Below are 18,778 nucleotides of genomic sequence, written 5' to 3'. Positions count from 1 at the left end.
GAAGAAAGTCTTGTGTTGTCAAGATTTAGAACTGTTGGCTGTCAGCATGCGTCCATCTGCCTGTGAGAAGATCCACACAATGACAGCCCGACTTCAGAATCAACATCCTGACGCGTTAATCATCATCTCTGGAGACTTTAATCATGCCAACCTGGACTCTACTCTGCCTAATTTCCACCAGGCGGTGGATTGTCCCACCAGGAATAACAGGACAATTGACCTTCTTTATTCCAACTTAAAGGACGCGTACAGAGCCAAACCTCTTCCTCCACTTGGAAGGTCCGATCATAACCTGGTCCACCTTCAGTCACAGTACATTCCTCTGGTGCAGAGACAGACTGTGACCACTAAGACAATCAGGAAGTGGACACCAGCTGTGGAGGACGCCATCAGAGACTGCTTTGAAACAACAGACTGGGATGTGCTGCTGAAGTCTCATGGTGAAGGCATCGAGGGACAGACACACTGTCTAACGAATTATTTAAATTTCTGCGTTGTCGCCCCTACTAAGACTGTCCGCTGTTAGCCTTATAATAAACCGTGGGTAACAAAGGAGGTCAAGGATGTCCTTAAGAGGAAAAAAGTGGCTTTCAGGAGCAGAGACAGGGACGCCATGAGATCAGCACAGCAGGAGGTGAAGCGATGCTTGAGGGAGGCAAAGGACACCTACAGGAGGAGGTTGGAGGAGAAGCTGAGCCGAGAAGAAATAAGAGAGTCTGGGATGGTGTTAAAACCATCAATGGACACAAGACCAAGTCCTCTCTGACTGCAGTGGACACAGTGGAGGAGGCAAACGGACTATACAACTTTTTCAACAGGTTTGAGCAGGTCACCTCACCCTCACTGCTGCCCCCTTCAGAACCTGCCCCACCTTCTTGTGCCCCCTCAGCTCCACACAACCACTTCTCAGCTTCACCTCACTCCAAGTACACTATCTACTTCAGAGGATTCGTCCAGGGAAGGCTGCTGGTCCTGATAAGGTGTCTGCTCGACTGCTAAAGGCCTGCCCTGCTGAACTAGCTGAGACACTCCAGCATGTCTTCAACCTCACTCTACGGCTGTGGAAAATACCAACTCTGTGGAAGACTTCTTGTATGGTGTGGAAGATGCCATCCTTCACCTCCTGCATAGGATCTACTCCCACCTAGATAAAGGAAGCGGTTCAGTGAGGATCCTGTTCTTGGACTTTTCTAGTGCCTTCAACACCATCCAGCACACTCTGCTGCAGGACAAACTGACACGGATGCATGCGGACCCTGGTCTGGTCTCCTGGATTACGGATTATTTTACTGATAGACCACAGTATGTCAGGCTGAAGAACATCACGTCTGACACTGTGGTGTGCAGTACAGGAGCACCTCAGGGGACAGTACTGGCCCCTCTCCTCTTCACCATCTACACTACAGACTTCTGCTACAACTCAGAGCTGAGTCTCGTCCAGAAGTATGCTGACAACACTGCCATTGTTGGATGCATCACGGACATCAGCGAAGACAACTATAGGAGTCTAACACATGACTTTGTGGACTGGAGTGAGAGGAACAACTTGCAGCTGAACACCTCAAAGACCAAGGAGCTGGTCTTGGACTTCGGGAGGTCCATGACAAAGCCACGTCCAGTGTCCATCAGAGGCGACGAGGTGGAGATTGTTGACAACTATAAGTACCTCGGTGTGTGTCTGGACAGTAAACTGGTCCTTCAACACATACCATGTGTATAAGAAAGTTCAGAGCAGACTTTCTGAGGAGGCTTCGATCATTTAACATCTGCAAGAAGCTCCTCTGCATGTTCTAACAGTCTGTGGTGGCCAGTGTCCTGTTCTATGCTGTGGTGTGTTGGGGTGGGAATGTATCCAAGAAGAGTGTCAACAGGTTGGACAGGTTGATCAGAAAGGCTGGTTCTGTGGTTGAAGCTGGACTCACTGGTGACAGTTTCTGAGAGGAGATCACTGAACAAACTACTGTCCATAATGGATGATGACAGTCATCCTCTCAACACTGTCATCAGTGAGCAGAGAAGCAGAATGAGAGCACGAATGCTCCTACCCAGGTGCAAAACTAATAGACTCAAGGACTCATTAATTTCTCGGGCTATTAAATTGTACAATTCTGAGTTCGGGGGAAGGAGTGGAGTAATAGTATAATGATGTTCTGTTCTGTTCTGTTAGTTTTTGTATCGTTTGTCTTTGTTATTTTTCTTTGATCTTAATCTTTAGACTTAGATTGTATCATCTTGTTCTTTCTCTTTATTTCTCTTTGTTCTTGTTCTTATTTTATTTTGATTTATTTTTTATGAAAAATTGCTGTATTTGCCGTGACTATTGGAAAAAAACAATTTCCCGAAGGAGACCTTCTGAGGGATCAATAAAGTTCTACCTTATCTTAGCTTACCTTAGACACACACTCATACCTACGGACAATTTCCCCAAAGTTCTTAATCAACCTCTGTGTGTTTTTGGACTGTGTGAGGAAACCGGAGTGCCCGGAGTAAACCGACGCAAACACGTGGGGAACATACACACAGAAAGGTTGCAATCATTGAGGAGGTTGTAAACACCGCTCTCTGCTGGTTGCATGTTAGTAATACAGCTCTGATCCTTTTCATCAGCAGTTGTTCAACGTCTATGAATGTTGTCTTTAATCTGATATCAGGGGAATAAACGTTTTCACTGGAACGTGTTCCATCTTCACTGAATGGGTCGAACTAATGTACGAGTTTTAGATTTTTAATGTCTTGTCTCTCATTGGCATTCATCAGAATCAGTACCGTTAACCTTTTTGACAGTTATGTCAAACAAAACAGGAGGTATATTTTATTAATATTTTTGGTATCGTTTTTGCGGTGTTGTGGAAGTACAACTGGAGATTAAATTGTGTTGTCTCTGGGTCAGAGTGAAAAAGTGGCCCGAAAACAAATGTGTTTGTGGTATCCTTTGTGAAGTTTCTGGGTCAAGGGGACCTGGAGGATGGAAACAAATGTGTTTGAGGTATCCCTTGTGTTGTCTCTGGGTCAAGGTGACCCGGATGAGGAAGCAAATGTGTTTGTGGTATCCCTTGTATTGTCTCTGGGTCAAGGTGACCGGAAGCCCAGAAACAAATGTGTTTGTGGTATCCCTTGTGTTGTCTCTGGTACAAAGTGACAAAGTGTCCCGGAAAAAAATGAGTTTGTGGTACACCTTGTGTTGTCTCTGGGTCAAGGTGACCCGAAGGTTGTGCACCCATGTTGTCTAGAGGTCAGTATGTGGCGCCACCAGTTTTGAATTCATGTGATATTTCATTAGAACAGTTGTTCAAAACAAAGGAAAATAGTTCAGAAACTCTATCTAGTGGACTCTGTAGATAATGGCACTGTTTCATGAAGCTTCATCAACACATCACTACCATCTAGTGGACTCTGAAGATAATGACACTGTTTCATGAATCTTCATCAAAACATCACTACCATCTAGTGGACTCTGAAGATAATGACACTGTTTCATGAAGCTTCATCAACACATCACTATCATCTAGTGGACTCTGAAGATAATGACACTGTTTCATGAAGCTTCATTGACACATTACTACCATCTAGTGGACTCTGAAGATAATGACACTGTTTCATGAAGCTTCATCAACACATCACTACCATCTAGTGGACTCTGAAGATAATGACACTGTTTCATGAAGCTTCATCAACACATCACTACCATCTAGTGGACTCTGAAGATAATGACACTGTTTCATGAAAGCTTTATCAACACATCATACCATCTAGTGGACTCTGAAGATATTGACACTGTTTCATGAAGCTTCATCAACACATCACTACCATCTAGTGGACTCTGAAGATAATGACACTGTTTCATGAAGCTTCATCAACACATCACTACCATCTAGTGGACTCTGAAGATAATGAAACTGTTTCATGAAGCTTCATCGACACATCACTACCATCTAGTGGACTCTGAAGATAATGACACTGTTTCATGAAGCTTCATCAACACATCACTACCATCTAGTGGACTCTGAAGATAATGACACTGTTTCATGAAGCTTCATCAACACATCACTACCATCTAGTGGACTCTGAAGATAATGACACTGTTTCATGAAGCTTCATCAACACATCACTAACATCTAGTGGACTCTGAAGATAATGACACTGTTTCATGAAGCTTCATCGACACATCACTACCATCTAGTGGACTCTGAAGATAATGACACTGTTTCATGAAGCTTCATCAACACATCACTACCATCTAGTGGACTCTGAAGATAATGACACTGTTTCATGAAGCTTCATCAACACATCACTACCATCTAGTGGACTCTGAAGATAATGACACTGTTTCATGAAGCTTCATCAACACATCACTACCATCTAGTGGACTCTGAAGATAATGACACTGTTTCATGAAGCTTCATCAACACATCACTAACATCTAGTGGACTCTGAAGATAATGACACTGTTTCATGAAGCTTCATCGACACATCACTACCATCTAGTGGACTCTGAAGATAATGACACTGTTTCATGAAGCTTCATCAACACATCACTACTAGCTAGTGGACTCTGAACATAATGACACTGTTTCATGAAGCTTCAACGACACATCACTACCATTTAGTGGACTCTGAAGATAATGACACTGTTTCATGAAGCTTCATCAGACCGTCACTAAACATCAGTGATCAAATGTCCTTCCCAGAAAGTTGATTCTCCTCGACTCAGCAGGGAATTTCTCTATCTGTACGCGTCATTCCTGTAGGACGTCATCGAGTGTTTTATAAATATTATGACCACGACTCCTCAAAGGATGTTTGAACTGTCAGTCAAGCCAGAAAACCGAAGTGAAAATCACAAAACGCTTCAGTCTACATGCTCCGAGTCGGAATAAATAAAAAATGTATTTATTTCAACATTTCAAGCCAAAGAATGAACACCATTTTATATGAAGGAATACAATGGAAGCAATAAGAAGATGATGATCCTTGATGACCCTCTTTGAAAAATTCCCCCTTAACTGCTGACTTCCTCTTCAGTGACTCAGAGGTGCTTAACCGCCGTCCAAACAAGGATGTTCTTCCCAAAATATCTGTCAGCAGATCGTCCATCTTAGTACGACGTCGAGCCCCATGACCTTAAAACCAACTTCTCTCGTCGCTCTGTCTCTGTACGAACAAAAGGGCCGAGCAGTCGTTGAACAAATGTCCACATGTGCGTCTGAACGTGATCAAAACTATTGAATCTTCATCACTTTTTTTTATTTCAATGTCATTTAATGACAAGAAATCTTTAATGAATACACGAGTTTTCCTGGAGTTTCTCGCATCAGAAGTATTTTAAACGAATACAATTTTAATTTCTCTTACATTCTTGAAAATGTCTTGATTATATTTTATTGTTGGCATTACTTTATATTAAATTTAAGAAGCCATTTAACACAAGTCAGACTTGGTTTCGTTGGTGTGTTGAGGTGACGACAATTTGGAAACTGGTAACAGACTCGTTCACTCTGAGCCGTACAAAAAATAAAATCACTTAAATTTCAAGTTTCAGCTGAAGAAACAAGCTTTTTTTTCTCATAATACTATCATTTGAAGGAGGATATTTAAATTGAAATGATATGTATTTTATATTTCCATTATTATTTTAACTATCGATTTTTTTTATTTAAGCATTTTGTTTTTAAGTATTTTATTTTTTATGTAGGTAGGTAGGTAAAACTTTATTATTGAGTTGTCTAAAGCGACAATTGTCCATGTTAAAACACACAAAATAGTTTTTAACCTTTAGTTGAATCAAAGTTTTTCCCCGACACAGTAACCCAGCAGTAAAACAGCTAGATAAAATAATAATAATAATTAACCAGCATACTGTGTCAAACTAAGACAATCTGCTTGTATTACCTCCTCTTTTGTTTACGCTGCCGTCTCCAACAATAATGTCAAGATTTTCTAAATTCCTTTTTTCTTCTCTCTAATTCTTTCTTTAACATACAGATCGATCAGTTTTAAAAGCAGCTTCATATGCATTTCTCAGTGTCGTTAAAACTGTTGTCTTCCTCAGAGGATTCTACATCATTTGGTGCTCCGCCCTCTAACCAGTAGCAAAGAAGTTATGGTTATGCACCAATTCGAACCTAAAGTTATGAAACTAATAACTTGGGGGTTATCACCTGTGTCTTGTTCTTGCACTTCATGCTAGAGCGCCTCCTGGAGGCTGATATCTCATTACAATCGAGGGTTCAAAGAGTTTTTTAAAAAAAGGCGGGAATTTACATTATTTTATTTTATTTTATGAACAAAAAATCGTACAGAGTCATTTGAATGATTTCATTTTATTTTGTTTGTAATAATTGTGGTCAAAAAGCATCAAACAACATTAAAATACTCTGAACTATTGTCAACAAAAACTGAGAACAGAATGAAAATATATATATTTCAAAGAAAAAGAAAACCCAATGAAAGCAATAATAAAGTATCATTTTTAAACGTTATTAAATGACAATATTAAGTAAATAAATTATAAAAGGTGATGGATGTTAGTTAATTTAATCTACTCCAAACGAACACAAAACTATTATATACTTGAAAACTTTAACATGTATATACTTCATATAAAAAAAAATATTCTTACATTATTCATGGATTTGTGACTCATCGTGTCTGTTATTGTCGCGTGTAAAGATTCTGAGCTTCCTTCTTTCTTGAGTCATAAACGATCAGCTGTTGATATTTTCATCATCAGGCTCAACATTGAGCGCTTGTTGCTCAAGTGAAAGAATCCATTGTTGCGAGAGACATAATCACACTGTTGTTGCAGACTTTGAGGAATTGGAATCCAGGAGAAGACACGTCCACGCATGTCCTGACTCCAACTAACCACAGCACCTTCTTAATATCTGTGTTTTGGTCACTGTTAGGAATGATGATGTCACGCTTCCATGGTGCCAAACTGACCTGGAAACAGCTCAAATTAAAAGGGAAAAATGCAATATGTCGCTAGTTTTGACTCTTTTCCTGGAGTTTGTTGCATCAGAAGGATTTTAAACAAATACTATTTTAATTTCACTTAAATTCTTGAACATGTCTTGATCATATTTTACTGTTGTGTACCTTAAATTGTATTAATATGGCATTTAAAACAAGTCAGACGACAATGTGGAAACCGAAACAGTCACGTTCAATCTTAAAAAATCACCTAAATTTCAGGGTTTTTTCTTATAATATCGATACTTGATGGAAAATGTTCTAAACATTTTTTATTATTATTATTTTTTATTTGTTATTTTTTATTTGTTTATTTGTTTTAAAAAAAATCCATGGAGAATTAAATTCCCCACGTTGCCAGACAAGCAAAGAGAAAGAAGAGATTTTTAAAAATATATATTTTTCTTGTATTATCTTATTTTATTTCACATAAACCTTAAAACAAAAACGAAAATTAACATGTTAAACATTCTTTTTCAAGAACAGAGAACCCACGAGTCATGATCATAATCTGAGGTTCCAAGAATTGGTGCGAAGCCCTCTAACCAATAGCGAAGCGGTTAGAGGGCTTCGCACCAAATGAAGTAGCACTAGATCTACTTGTGTTCATAGCTAAGGACTAAAAATCACTTCTATAAAACATTTCTACCCGATCAGTTTGATAGTTTTCTGTGTCTTCGTCGGGGCCGTATTAATGCAGTCCAAGGGCCACAGTTGGCTCCACGTCTGGTTTAACGAATATTTTGATTCTGAATTTCATCTCAATTAAAAAATGCTGAAAACAAAAACCACAACAGTTTTCCAGGTAGCAGCACATTCCTTGCGTCACGGCAGGACGAGGGGAAGTGACCAGGGGCTTTTACATGAATCACAGAGCAGCAGAAAAACACTATAAATACCTCTAGACGGTTGTGCAGCTCAATGACTGGTCTGGACAAAGACGGCGACGATGATACTTTGGCTTCTCCTCGCTCTGGCTTCACAGTCGTGTGCTCTACCTCTGCAGTCACGGAGCGAGTGGCTGTTAGCGGACGTGAGTCTCCGGTTGGTGTTTCTAGAAGTCATTTAATGAATTCTCTCTTTCGTGCTTTCAAACACAGAAATACCTGCGACGGTACTACGGCCTCACGGCCGGTCTGCAGGTGAGACAGAGGCCGTCGCTGACCTTCGAGTCCAAACTCAAGGAGATGCAGAAGTTCTTCAACCTGAAGGTGATTTCATGTCAAAATGGAACCGTCATCAGGAAGTGGAATCATGTCCGTCGTCTTGCTGCAGGCGACCGGTCGACTGGACCACAACACGGTGGCATTGATGGAGCAGGCGCGCTGTGGCGTCCCAGACATCGGGGAATACAATCACTTCCCACGAGACCTGAAGTGGCAGAACAACAACGTCACGTTCAGGTAATGACAAAGTGTTATTACATAGTTTATCAGAAGATTTATAGGAGTTTTTGGCCTCCAAAAAAATTATACAAAAGTATACAAAATATAATAGTAATTTACTTTGTGTTGACAGTTACAACAAAAAACAAGAAAATGTCAGTAAAAAGTAGCAAATCACATAAAACGTTTTCTTTTTTAAAGGTGTTTAAATGCAAAAACTATAGTTGAGACATTTGAACCCTTTTTATTTTAATACATTAAATTAAACTTTTTGGACCATTTTTTGTTGCTTCGTTATCATTGTAAAAAATGTAAGACTTTTTATGTCAATTTTTTCTTTTTAAAAAGAAAAAAAAGTCTTAGAAATGTCTATAATATTTTTTAAAAAAAACAACTAGATTGCAATTTTTTATTTGAAGGTTGATGTTGTCTTGTTATTGTTCATTAGAAAATGCTTTAATCAAAAAAAAATCTCTTCTTAGTCAAATATTTAACCTTAAATTTTATTTTATTTTATCTTATTTATTTCAGTAAAAAAATAATAGAAATTTACGATATGTTAGGAATTAAAATAAAGACCAAGATCCTATTTTTTATTTAAAGGTTTGACTTGTTTGAAGTTTGCTTTTCAGTAAAAAAAAAACAAAAAAAAAAACACTTTAATAAAAACTTTTACAATCATGGAAAAAACTGCAGAAAAATATCACGTGGACACTTTTTTCTCTGACCTAAATTAAGTTTTGGTTCATATTGAGCCAAAAAGTGTTACCATTCTTTCCATTTGAAGCACATTTCTTAATTTATCCCTCCTGTTGTCTCTGGGTCAAAGTGACCCAAAGGCTTGAAAACAAATATGTTTGTGGTATCCCTTGTGCTGTCTTTGGGTCCCGATGAACAATCTCCACCTCTGCGTATGTAAATACGGAAGCCAGGGCGGTCATTGACCTTGATCCAGATTAACTTGAAACTCTTTTCATTGACTTAACATTTTTTATGGACCATTTTGAGCAAACAAAAAAAAATTAAAGAGAAAAACCCACTTTATTTCTTTTTAAAGGGAAGGTTTTTTTGGTTTTAATGCAGCCCCAGGTATTTTAAGTACCTTAATATTTTTGCACTAAAATATTTTCATAAAACTTGTGATGACACATCAACTTAATACTAGTTGAATCACTCATATACCGTGACTTGAGGGGTTTCGTGTGATTTTTATTTTAACTGTAAAAGTTCTTGGGGATGGTGTGAACATGATACATATCACGCTGTTCATTACCTCATCAGTTTCATCCTTCATTCATCAATGGAAGTCTGGAAACAGAAAATTCCTCCAACTGCTACAAACTGGGACATGGAAACTTCTGTGACATTTAGCGAGTGTAGTCTCCCGTCGGGCTGAACAATTCCACTTTAGTCCACTGGCGTCGCTCGACTTCAAATCGCGTAGAATCGCTTTAAACAATAAAGACACAAGTAAACCTTCATATTTCTGACCAATCTTCATCACCATTCATGACTAAAGTCAACCTGCTGTTCCAGAATACTCAACTACACTCCGGACCTGGAGAAGAACGATGTGGACCGAGCGATCCGTAATGCTCTGAACGTCTGGTCCAGAGTGACTCCTCTGAAGTTCAAGAAGTTGTACCAGGGCAACGCGGACATCATGATCAGCTTCGGATCAAAAGGTACTGAAGTTGTGATCGATGACGTCTCGAGTCGCTCACGGTTTGTTTTTTTCTCAAGAACACGGAGATTACAATCCCTTCGATGGACCCGACGGACTCCTGGCTCACGCCTACCCTCCGGGTCAGGGCCTCGGAGGAGACACGCACTTCGACGAGGACGAGGAATGGACCAAAGACTCAGCAGGTGACCAGAACCTTCAGTCGTCAACGTCAGCAAACATCCACGTGATTCTTCCCTTCAAGGTTACAACCTCTTCATCGTGGCGGCCCACGAGCTCGGACACGCCCTGGGAATGTCCCACTCCTCCGACCCTGGTGCCCTCATGTACCCGGTCTACTCGTACACCAAAGGATACCCACTGTCCGAGGACGACATCGACGGCATCCAAGCTCTCTACGGTGAGAAAAGAAGTTTAGTGGTTCTGACCCGGAAACATTTATTCAATCCTTCAAAAGTATTTTTGTTTCTGTAGTTTGTACTTGATCTTTGCATCACAGACCATTATATCAAAGAGTCAAGGTTTAATTTATCCCGTTCCATCTGCTATCGTCCTTAAGTTCAGACAGTTGAGTTGGTAGAGTTTACCAACCGCCGCTTTGAAAAGATGGGCCGGTCCAAAAACTAGTTGAACTCTGCGTTGTGTTAACTTTATTGATAACTACAGAGGTTCTTCTGAACGTTTTCTTTATTCCCGCACATGAAAATATATACGTTCAGGACAGGACATTACTCTGATACGCCACAGTAGTTTACACAGAAAATACATACATACATATAACACACTAAGAGTAATATAAGGAATTAATAAGATAGATAATAAACATGTTGTCTGACGACAATGTGCGTCCAAATGCTTCTTATAAAGGGCCTCTTCATAGAGGGCGCTCTAGCAACATTTCCTCTATTATATTTGTGTGCAAGTGAAATACTATACATCATTGTATCTGTTACAAGAACACAACACTCTTGATCTTCAGGACAGGGTTCGAACCCTCAAGTTTCTTCTTGCCATTGTATTTCTTTTAGCTTCATTTCTTTTACAACTAAGTTGAGTTTTTTTTTAATTAATTTGAGTGTTATATTGGTGAAAGCTTCTGAAAGCAAACCAACTTCTCTGGCTTTTCACTGACATTTGTTTAGGAATTTGGTGGAGTTTTGGTCAGAGCAAATACACTTGTTTATTTTAGATTATAACCAAAATTTAGCAATTAATGAGCCTCACACGGGACGCCAAGTATGTGGCAATCATAGCCCTTTTAAAACGGTTTACTTTCAGAAAATATAAGTTCTGGTAGATTTGAATTTAAAATTGCCTCTAAATAAAAATGACCTGAAGTTAGGAGAACCACTTTTGATGTAATGATAAATGTAATGATGATGCTTTGATATCATTGAAGGAACAATATTAATTAATCAGGAAGTAACGGACTTGAAGGCTTTGATAATTGTCAACTTCTTGGAAAAGCTTTCCAGCTTATTTTAAGATAATCTTGCTACCTCTGATCAATTTGAAAAATCCCAACACATCCATCAAAGCTAGAGTGACAATGTTTCTTCTTTCGTGGAGAGGAGAGAGGAAGGAGTGAGGATGACGAGGGGGTTGAGGGGAGGAGGATGAGGAAGAGGTGAGCAGCAGCAGGTCCTCTTGATGAAAGCCCTGGATCCAGTGGCGTGACTTGGCAGCGACCACGGTGAAGATGGCTTCTTGGGTCCGATCCTGGTCCTTTGTTGCAGACTGGATCTTCCTTGACCAAGTTGGCATAACCGACCAGAGAAGTATCTTTACTCGGCTCAAGGGATAATAGTTTGGTTGCTTGGTGGCGCCAGAGAGGAGGAGTCAAGAGGATAAGAAGAGCGTAAGGGTAAGAGATAGATTTGAATCACTACTGCTCTTTAAGCCATTCTTTGGTGCCCCTGGGTTGGTGGGTGACATCTGATTCCTCATCACCCATTGGCTAGAGATGGTCCACTCCCTTTGTCTCTATCCTCCTTCTGATCGACTTTGAAACTTCTTTTATTTGACGTTATTGAAAGATCTGAAGGTCACACATAGTGATAACTTATCATAACTTTCCCAGCTTTTTCTAAGAATCAGAATGATATCAAACATTACATGTTATGGAAACACAATTTTAAGATGTTCGAACAGTATCTAGACATCAAAAAACTTTTATGTTTGGTTATATAGCTCATGTGACTTTTTTCTTTGGCTTCTCTTTACCTGGAAATGTTTTATTGAACAAGAAAATGACATTTAATACTTTTTAAGTCATTCGGTGATTCTGGTTCTCTGTGGTCATTTTGCCTCCCGGCCAAGTGTGGATAATGGCCGACCTTGGATGCCAAGAGAATGACGGGGGAAGGTCTGCATTCCAAAGTCATAAAATGAGGGCTTTGGTGTTTTAGTGAAACACAAACCATGAAGGACTTCACTACAGACGAATGTTTTTTTTAGTCTTTATGTATTATTTCTGAATAAATCCAAAATATATATATTTTTTATAGACTTTCACAGGTTTGAAGATGTTTATAGCAGTGTCACCAGAATATGGAATAATTGAATTCAACATTTCAAATGTTGAAAATGATCAACACATGAACATCATTTTTAAACCGATGGCGCCACCTACTGACCTCTGAACAACATGGCACTGTTTCATGAAGCTTCATCAATACATCACTAGTTTCTACATTTGAAACGTTAAAGTCAACTTTCAATATTCCGACGGCGCTGATCGACTTCCATGTCAACCTCAGGTCCGAACCCGAACCACAGGAAGGTCAAACCTAAGCCTGACGCCCCGAACAAATGTGACCCGTCTTTGAGTTTCGATGCCGTGACTGAGCTGCGAGGAGAAACCATCATCTTCAAAGACAGGTATATTTTTTCACGGCAGAAACTCATCATAAATCATGTTTTTTTTGGGAGTTCAAGTCAATCCTTTTCTCTTCAGATTCTACTGGAGACTTCACCCTCAGATGGCAGAACCAGAACAGACGCTCATCAAGTCCACGTGGCCGTCTCTCCCCAACAAGGTGGACGCAGCGTACGAGAACCCGGAGAAGGATCTTGTCGTTATATTCAGTGGTGAGTTTTCATCACATGTTTTCGCTTCATCTCGACCTCATCACGTCTCCGGGTGTCAGGGATCAGAATGTGGGCGTTGAACGGCTACAACCTGGTGGAAGGTTACCCCAAGTACATCCACAAACTAGGACTTCCTAAGTCCGTCCGGGAGGTCGACGCTGCCGTTCACATCAGAGAAACTGGGAAGACTCTCATCTTCGCGGAGGAAGAATACTGGAGGTAAAGAAACACATCTTCATCTGAGAGAAGGACTTTTTTTATTTAAAGGGAAAAATACATGTTCAATGAAATAGAAAATGACTTCATGTTCGTATTAAAATAAACACCAAGATTTTATTCAAGTAAATAGCAAATGTTATTACAGTTTATTGTATAAATACAAATCAAAAGAATTTAGGGAAAATACAATAACATTTAAAACAACTAAACAAATGTCCAGTTAGTTCATTTGTTTTGTAAATATTAGGGGAAAAAATTACTGTTTGTGTGGATTTATTTCAAAAAATTGATAGTTCTTTACTTTTAGTTTTATATTTAAATGGAAAGAAAGTTGATTAAAAAAAGATGCTTTTCATGAAACATTTTTAATGAACAAGTTTCTACCTTTGTCGAAATTAAAGAAAATATATCTGTTATTTACACAGTAGAATTATCGATTGAACGTTTAATACATCAAATTTAACAAAATAATATTTTTAAATAACCCAAAATATAAATTAATAATCAGAAAACGTAGTAGTTATTGACTTGATGTTGGTATTAAATGAAAATGTTTATAATTAGATTTATTTTGATGAAGGTAGATTTTCCTTCTTTTTTATCTCAATAAAAAAAACACTATTAATTAAATAAAAAAACTTTAAATGAAACCAAAAAAGTGTTTAATTGCATAAAAAATATATGGTTGAGACAAAAAAAACAAAAACATTTTGCGCTTTTATTTATTTGACCAAAGTTTAAAATACGTGTGAATATTTGATCTTAGAAAGTTGCTTCAATTAAAAAAAAAACAATTTCTTTACTTCTTTACTTTCCATCAAAGTAAAAACTGAATTCTCCTCCTTGAACAATTTCTTTGAAGTTGTGGTGATTTAAAAAAAATTAATATATTTATAAAGTGTTTTTATTAGGTGCAGATTGTTTGGATTGAAGATGTTTTACTTATTTTTGGATTGAAATGTGACGACACAGATCTACCTTCAACTTTTCATAAAGAAATTGAAAACATGTTTTTGACATGAAGTGAACTTGATCCATAACCGTCCACAAGACCTTCAATCGATCCTCAAGCTACGAATAAGTGTAAATATGACCTTGTGGCGTTTCTCAGCTTCGATGAAGCCACAGAGACGATGGACGACGGATTCCCGAGATCCATCGAGAAGGATTTTCCAGGAATGAGTGATGAAGTCGACGCTGCTGTTTATCACTACGGTAACAGAAAAGAAATGAAAAAAAACAACTTCTTAATCTCATTATTTTCTCTTTTTTCCCAGGGTACTTAAACTTCTTCCACGATGAACTGCAGTACGAGTACAGCTACGACTCACGGAAGGTCATTCGCATCATGAGAGCAAACTCTCTTCTCAACTGCTGAGTCATCACCATTGTTTGGTCCAAAATGTCTCTTTTTTTCCTGAAGATATGACTTTTTCAACATATTTATTTATCATTTATTTTGTGATGTTTCAATAGACACTTTATTTAAAGAGATATTTTACTTTTGTTCTTGAATTTAGCTTCATGTTTATTCGTCTTTTGAGTAAAATATGAAGAGAATTGATTTCGGTGACTTATGTTTATTAAAAACCTCGGTCGACGTGAGAATCTTTTCTTGTCTTTGTGGTTATTTTTTAAAGATGTCAATTTGAAGAGTTGTAGCTTCAAGTCAACAATAAAGACATACACAAAAAAATATGTTTTAACGTTAGTTGAAAATACACTTATTAGCAACACTTGAGACGATAAAATCAGACTTTTAGGTCTGAAAAACTAAAAAAAAAGTATTTAACTATAGTGAACCTTCTGGCAGATTAAAAACGGTTTAAATCTGTTCATAAATGTAGTTTCATCTATGAATTATCCAGCCCCAGAGGCGCCTGCACTGACTTCCCACTAGAGGGCGCTGTTGATATTATTGCTAATTCTCTAAATCGATAGATATTCGGTGTTATATGTTCAAAATTAACTCGTTCGTTTGACTTTATTCTTCATTAAACAACAAACACAACTTTTAACCTCTGGTTTTTATTTATTTCTAAATCAACAAATAGATTTTTTTCATCTATGAACCGCGTTTGTGTTGCACTGTCCAGTGTGTGTGTGTGTGTGTGTGTGTGTGTGTGTGTGTGTGTGTCAGGGCCGGGTCTAGACAGGCATGTATGAGGGGGCAGCCACAAATCTTGAGGGGGCATTGTGCTGTTACTTACTTACTTACATGTAAGTTTGAGGGGGCACAACATTTATTTGAGGGGGCCAGGCCCCCTCTTGCCCCTGCCTAGACCCGGCCCTGGTGTGTGTGTGTGTGTGTGTGTGACTTCATGAGACTTTGGTAACACAACACTCAAACTTAAACCACAGACTCCAGCATGTGTTTGTAATTACTGTTCAGTCGTCCCAGTATTTCTGCTGCGTCACTGGAGAAACTGCATGAGTTTGTCTGGCGTCTGTTGCACGTCTTCACCGGAGGATTCTTGTTGATTTCAAAGATGTACTTTAATCACAGATGTGAGGTTTTTGTCTCTTTTCACGCTGGACTGTTTCACAAGTGGATCCACGCGACACATCTGCCTCAACTTTGTTTGTCTCCCACAAACTTTCTCGCAGTTTCACAAGTTCTTCGCAGGAAATCTTACACAAGAAACATGAAATTGTTTTGAGGTTAAGTCCGTTCAAATAATTTGTCTATAACTTTAGTCTAGATTTCCAGAGAGACATTTGTGGCAAACATTTGGAGTTTCTATTGTTTGTACACTGAGTGTGTATTCGTAATTGTGCACATGTGGCTGCTGTGATTGTAGTGAGAGGTAGATGTCAAAACATGATGACTTGATTGGAGAAAAGCAGGAATAGATTTAGTTTTATTTTGACCAATTGTAAACAATTCACAGATATTTGAATATAATAATAATAATAACAATATTATATTATATTATATTATATTATATTATATTATATTATATTATATTATATTATATTATATTATATTATATTATATTATATTTTATTATACTATATTATATTATATAATACTATACTATACTATACTATACTATATTATATTTGCCATACTAATAATAAACTAATATAATATAATATAATATAGTATAGTATAGTATAGTGTATAGTATAATATAGTATAGTATAGTATAGTATAGTATAGTATAGTATATTATATTATATTATATTATATTATATTATATTATATTATATTATATCATATCATATCATATCATATCATAGTATAGTATAGTATAGTATAGTATAGTTTAATATAATATAATATAATATAATATAATATAGTATAGTATAGTATAGTATATTATATTATATTATATTATATTATATTATATTATATTATATCATATCATAGTATAGTATAGTATAGTATAGTTTAATATAATATAATATAATATAATATAATATAATATAATATAATGTAGTGTAGTGTAGTATAGTATAGTATGGTATAGTATAGTATAGTATAATATATTATATTATATTATATTATATTATATTATATTATATTATATTATATTATATTATATTTTATTATACTATATTATATTATATTATATAATACTATACTATACTATACTATACTATATTATATTTGCCATACTAATAATAAACTAATATAAACTGATATAATATAATATAATATAGTATAGTATAGTATAGTATAGTATAGTATAGTATAGTATAGTATAGTATAGTATAGTATATTATATCATATCATATCATATCATATCATATCATATCATATCATAGTATAGTATAGTATAGTATAGTTTAATATAATATAATATAATATAATATAATATAATGTAGTGTAGTGTAGTGTAGTATAGTATAGTATAGTATAGTATAGTATAGTATAATATAATATATTATATTATATTATATTATATTATATTATATTATATTATATTATATTATATTATAATGTGTTATATATCATTATATTATTAAGAACTGTCCCAGGTTTTCTGGTGGACAGACAGCAGGTCAAGAATGTAGAAAAGCAATAAAAGGAAAAGTTAGTTTGAACTTCAACACGACCCTGTTGATGGAAACCAGATGGTGAAGAATGTCAGTGACATCACTGGGATCTTCTCCTGTCAGGAGTCTCACACCAGCACAGGATATATATATATCTATATATATATAGATATATATATATCTATATATATATATAGATATATATATATATTGTGTATGTAATGTGAACAAATGGACCCTTAAAGGTACAAAGATGTTTCTGTTCCCATGGTCACACCCAGTTATATTTCATCCAAACATTTGTTTCTACAGCGAGTCCATCTGAGTCACAATGACGACGAGTTCCTTTTAACACAGTTTTTTTTAGATTAATTTTCTCTGGAGTTCTGATGAAACACGAATCAGAGGAAATGACATGAAGTCAACTTTGCATTTATTCTTTCCTTGCAAACATCTTTCATTTCCCCCTTTATTTATTATCACTATATAGAGTTTTCATATCTTCCAGATATGTTTTGTTTAAGCATTTTTCTTTTCTTTTGTTTATGTATTTTAAAACAAATTGACTCCTAAGACTCAGTTTACTAGTGGTTTGAGTCAAATATGATGAGTTTGAAATGAATGACTATAAATTATTAAACCAATACAACAAAAAACACTCAAAAATTAAAAAAAAAAAATCTAGCTGACACAAATTAGCAATTTCTTGAAACAAATTAAAAAACTATGAAACACATCAACAAACTCTGAAACAAATTTACAAACTCTGAGTCAAATTTACAAACTGTCAAACAAATGTACAAACTCTGAATATCATTAACAAACTATGAAACACATTTACAAACTCTGAGTCAAATTTACAAACTGCCAAACAAATGTACAAACTCTGAATATCATTAACAAACTATGAAACACATCAACAAACTCTGAAACAAATGTACAAACTCTGAAACACATTTACAAACTCTGAGTCAAATTTACAAACTGTCAAACAAATGTACAAACTCTGAATATCATTAACAAACTCTGAAACACATTTACAAACTCTGAAACACATTTACAAACTCTGATACACATTTGCAAATGGATACAGATTAACAAGTTCTTGACACAAATTTCCAAACTCTCAAACAAATTTCCAAACTCTGAAACACATTTACAAACTCCCTGAAACACACTGACAAACTCTGAAACACATTTACAAACTCCGAGACAAATTGACAAACTCTGAAACACATTAACACACTCTGAAACACATTTACAAACTCCGAGACAAATTGACAAACTCTGAAACACATTAACACACTCTGAAACACATTTACAAACACTCTGAAACACATTTACAAACACTCTGAAACACATTAACACACTCTGAAACACATTTACGAACACTCTGAAACACATTTACAAACACTCTGAAACACAT

At 36.5% G+C, this 18,778-nt stretch overlaps 1 protein-coding gene across 1 annotated transcript; it reads left to right on the top strand.

Moving 5' to 3' along the window:
* Nucleotides 1-7,921: 7,921 nt before the first annotated feature.
* On the top strand, nucleotides 7,922-14,766 carry mmp13b (matrix metallopeptidase 13b). Its single transcript, XM_087795896.1, has 11 exons — nucleotides 7,922-8,005; nucleotides 8,073-8,183; nucleotides 8,248-8,375; nucleotides 9,894-10,042; nucleotides 10,101-10,226; nucleotides 10,286-10,441; nucleotides 12,801-12,921; nucleotides 12,998-13,131; nucleotides 13,191-13,350; nucleotides 14,462-14,565; nucleotides 14,628-14,766. The coding sequence occupies exons 1-11, from the start codon at nucleotides 7,922-7,924 to the stop codon at nucleotides 14,726-14,728; spliced, it is 1,374 nt and encodes a 457-aa protein (XP_087652022.1). The 3' UTR covers nucleotides 14,729-14,766.
* The last annotated feature ends 4,012 nt before the right edge of the window (nucleotides 14,767-18,778 follow it).

This window comes from Callionymus lyra, chromosome 7 (genome assembly GCF_982586985.1).
Source record: "Callionymus lyra chromosome 7, fCalLyr1.hap1.1, whole genome shotgun sequence".
In the NCBI taxonomy this organism is placed as follows: domain Eukaryota; kingdom Metazoa; phylum Chordata; class Actinopteri; order Syngnathiformes; family Callionymidae; genus Callionymus; species Callionymus lyra.
Note: the sequence above shows the minus strand (reverse complement) of the source record. Positions and strands in the feature narration are given on the sequence as shown.

Coding starts and splice junctions, on each gene's coding strand:
- mmp13b (XM_087795896.1), top strand. CDS start 7,922: ATGATACTTTGGCTTCTCCTCGCTCTGGCTTCACAGTCGTGTGCTCTA. Junction 13,132..13,190: donor TCTTGTCGTTATATTCAGTG/GTGAGTTTTCAT, acceptor TCCGGGTGTCAG/GGATCAGAATGTGGGCGTTG. Junction 14,566..14,627: donor CGCTGCTGTTTATCACTACG/GTAACAGAAAAG, acceptor CTTTTTTCCCAG/GGTACTTAAACTTCTTCCAC.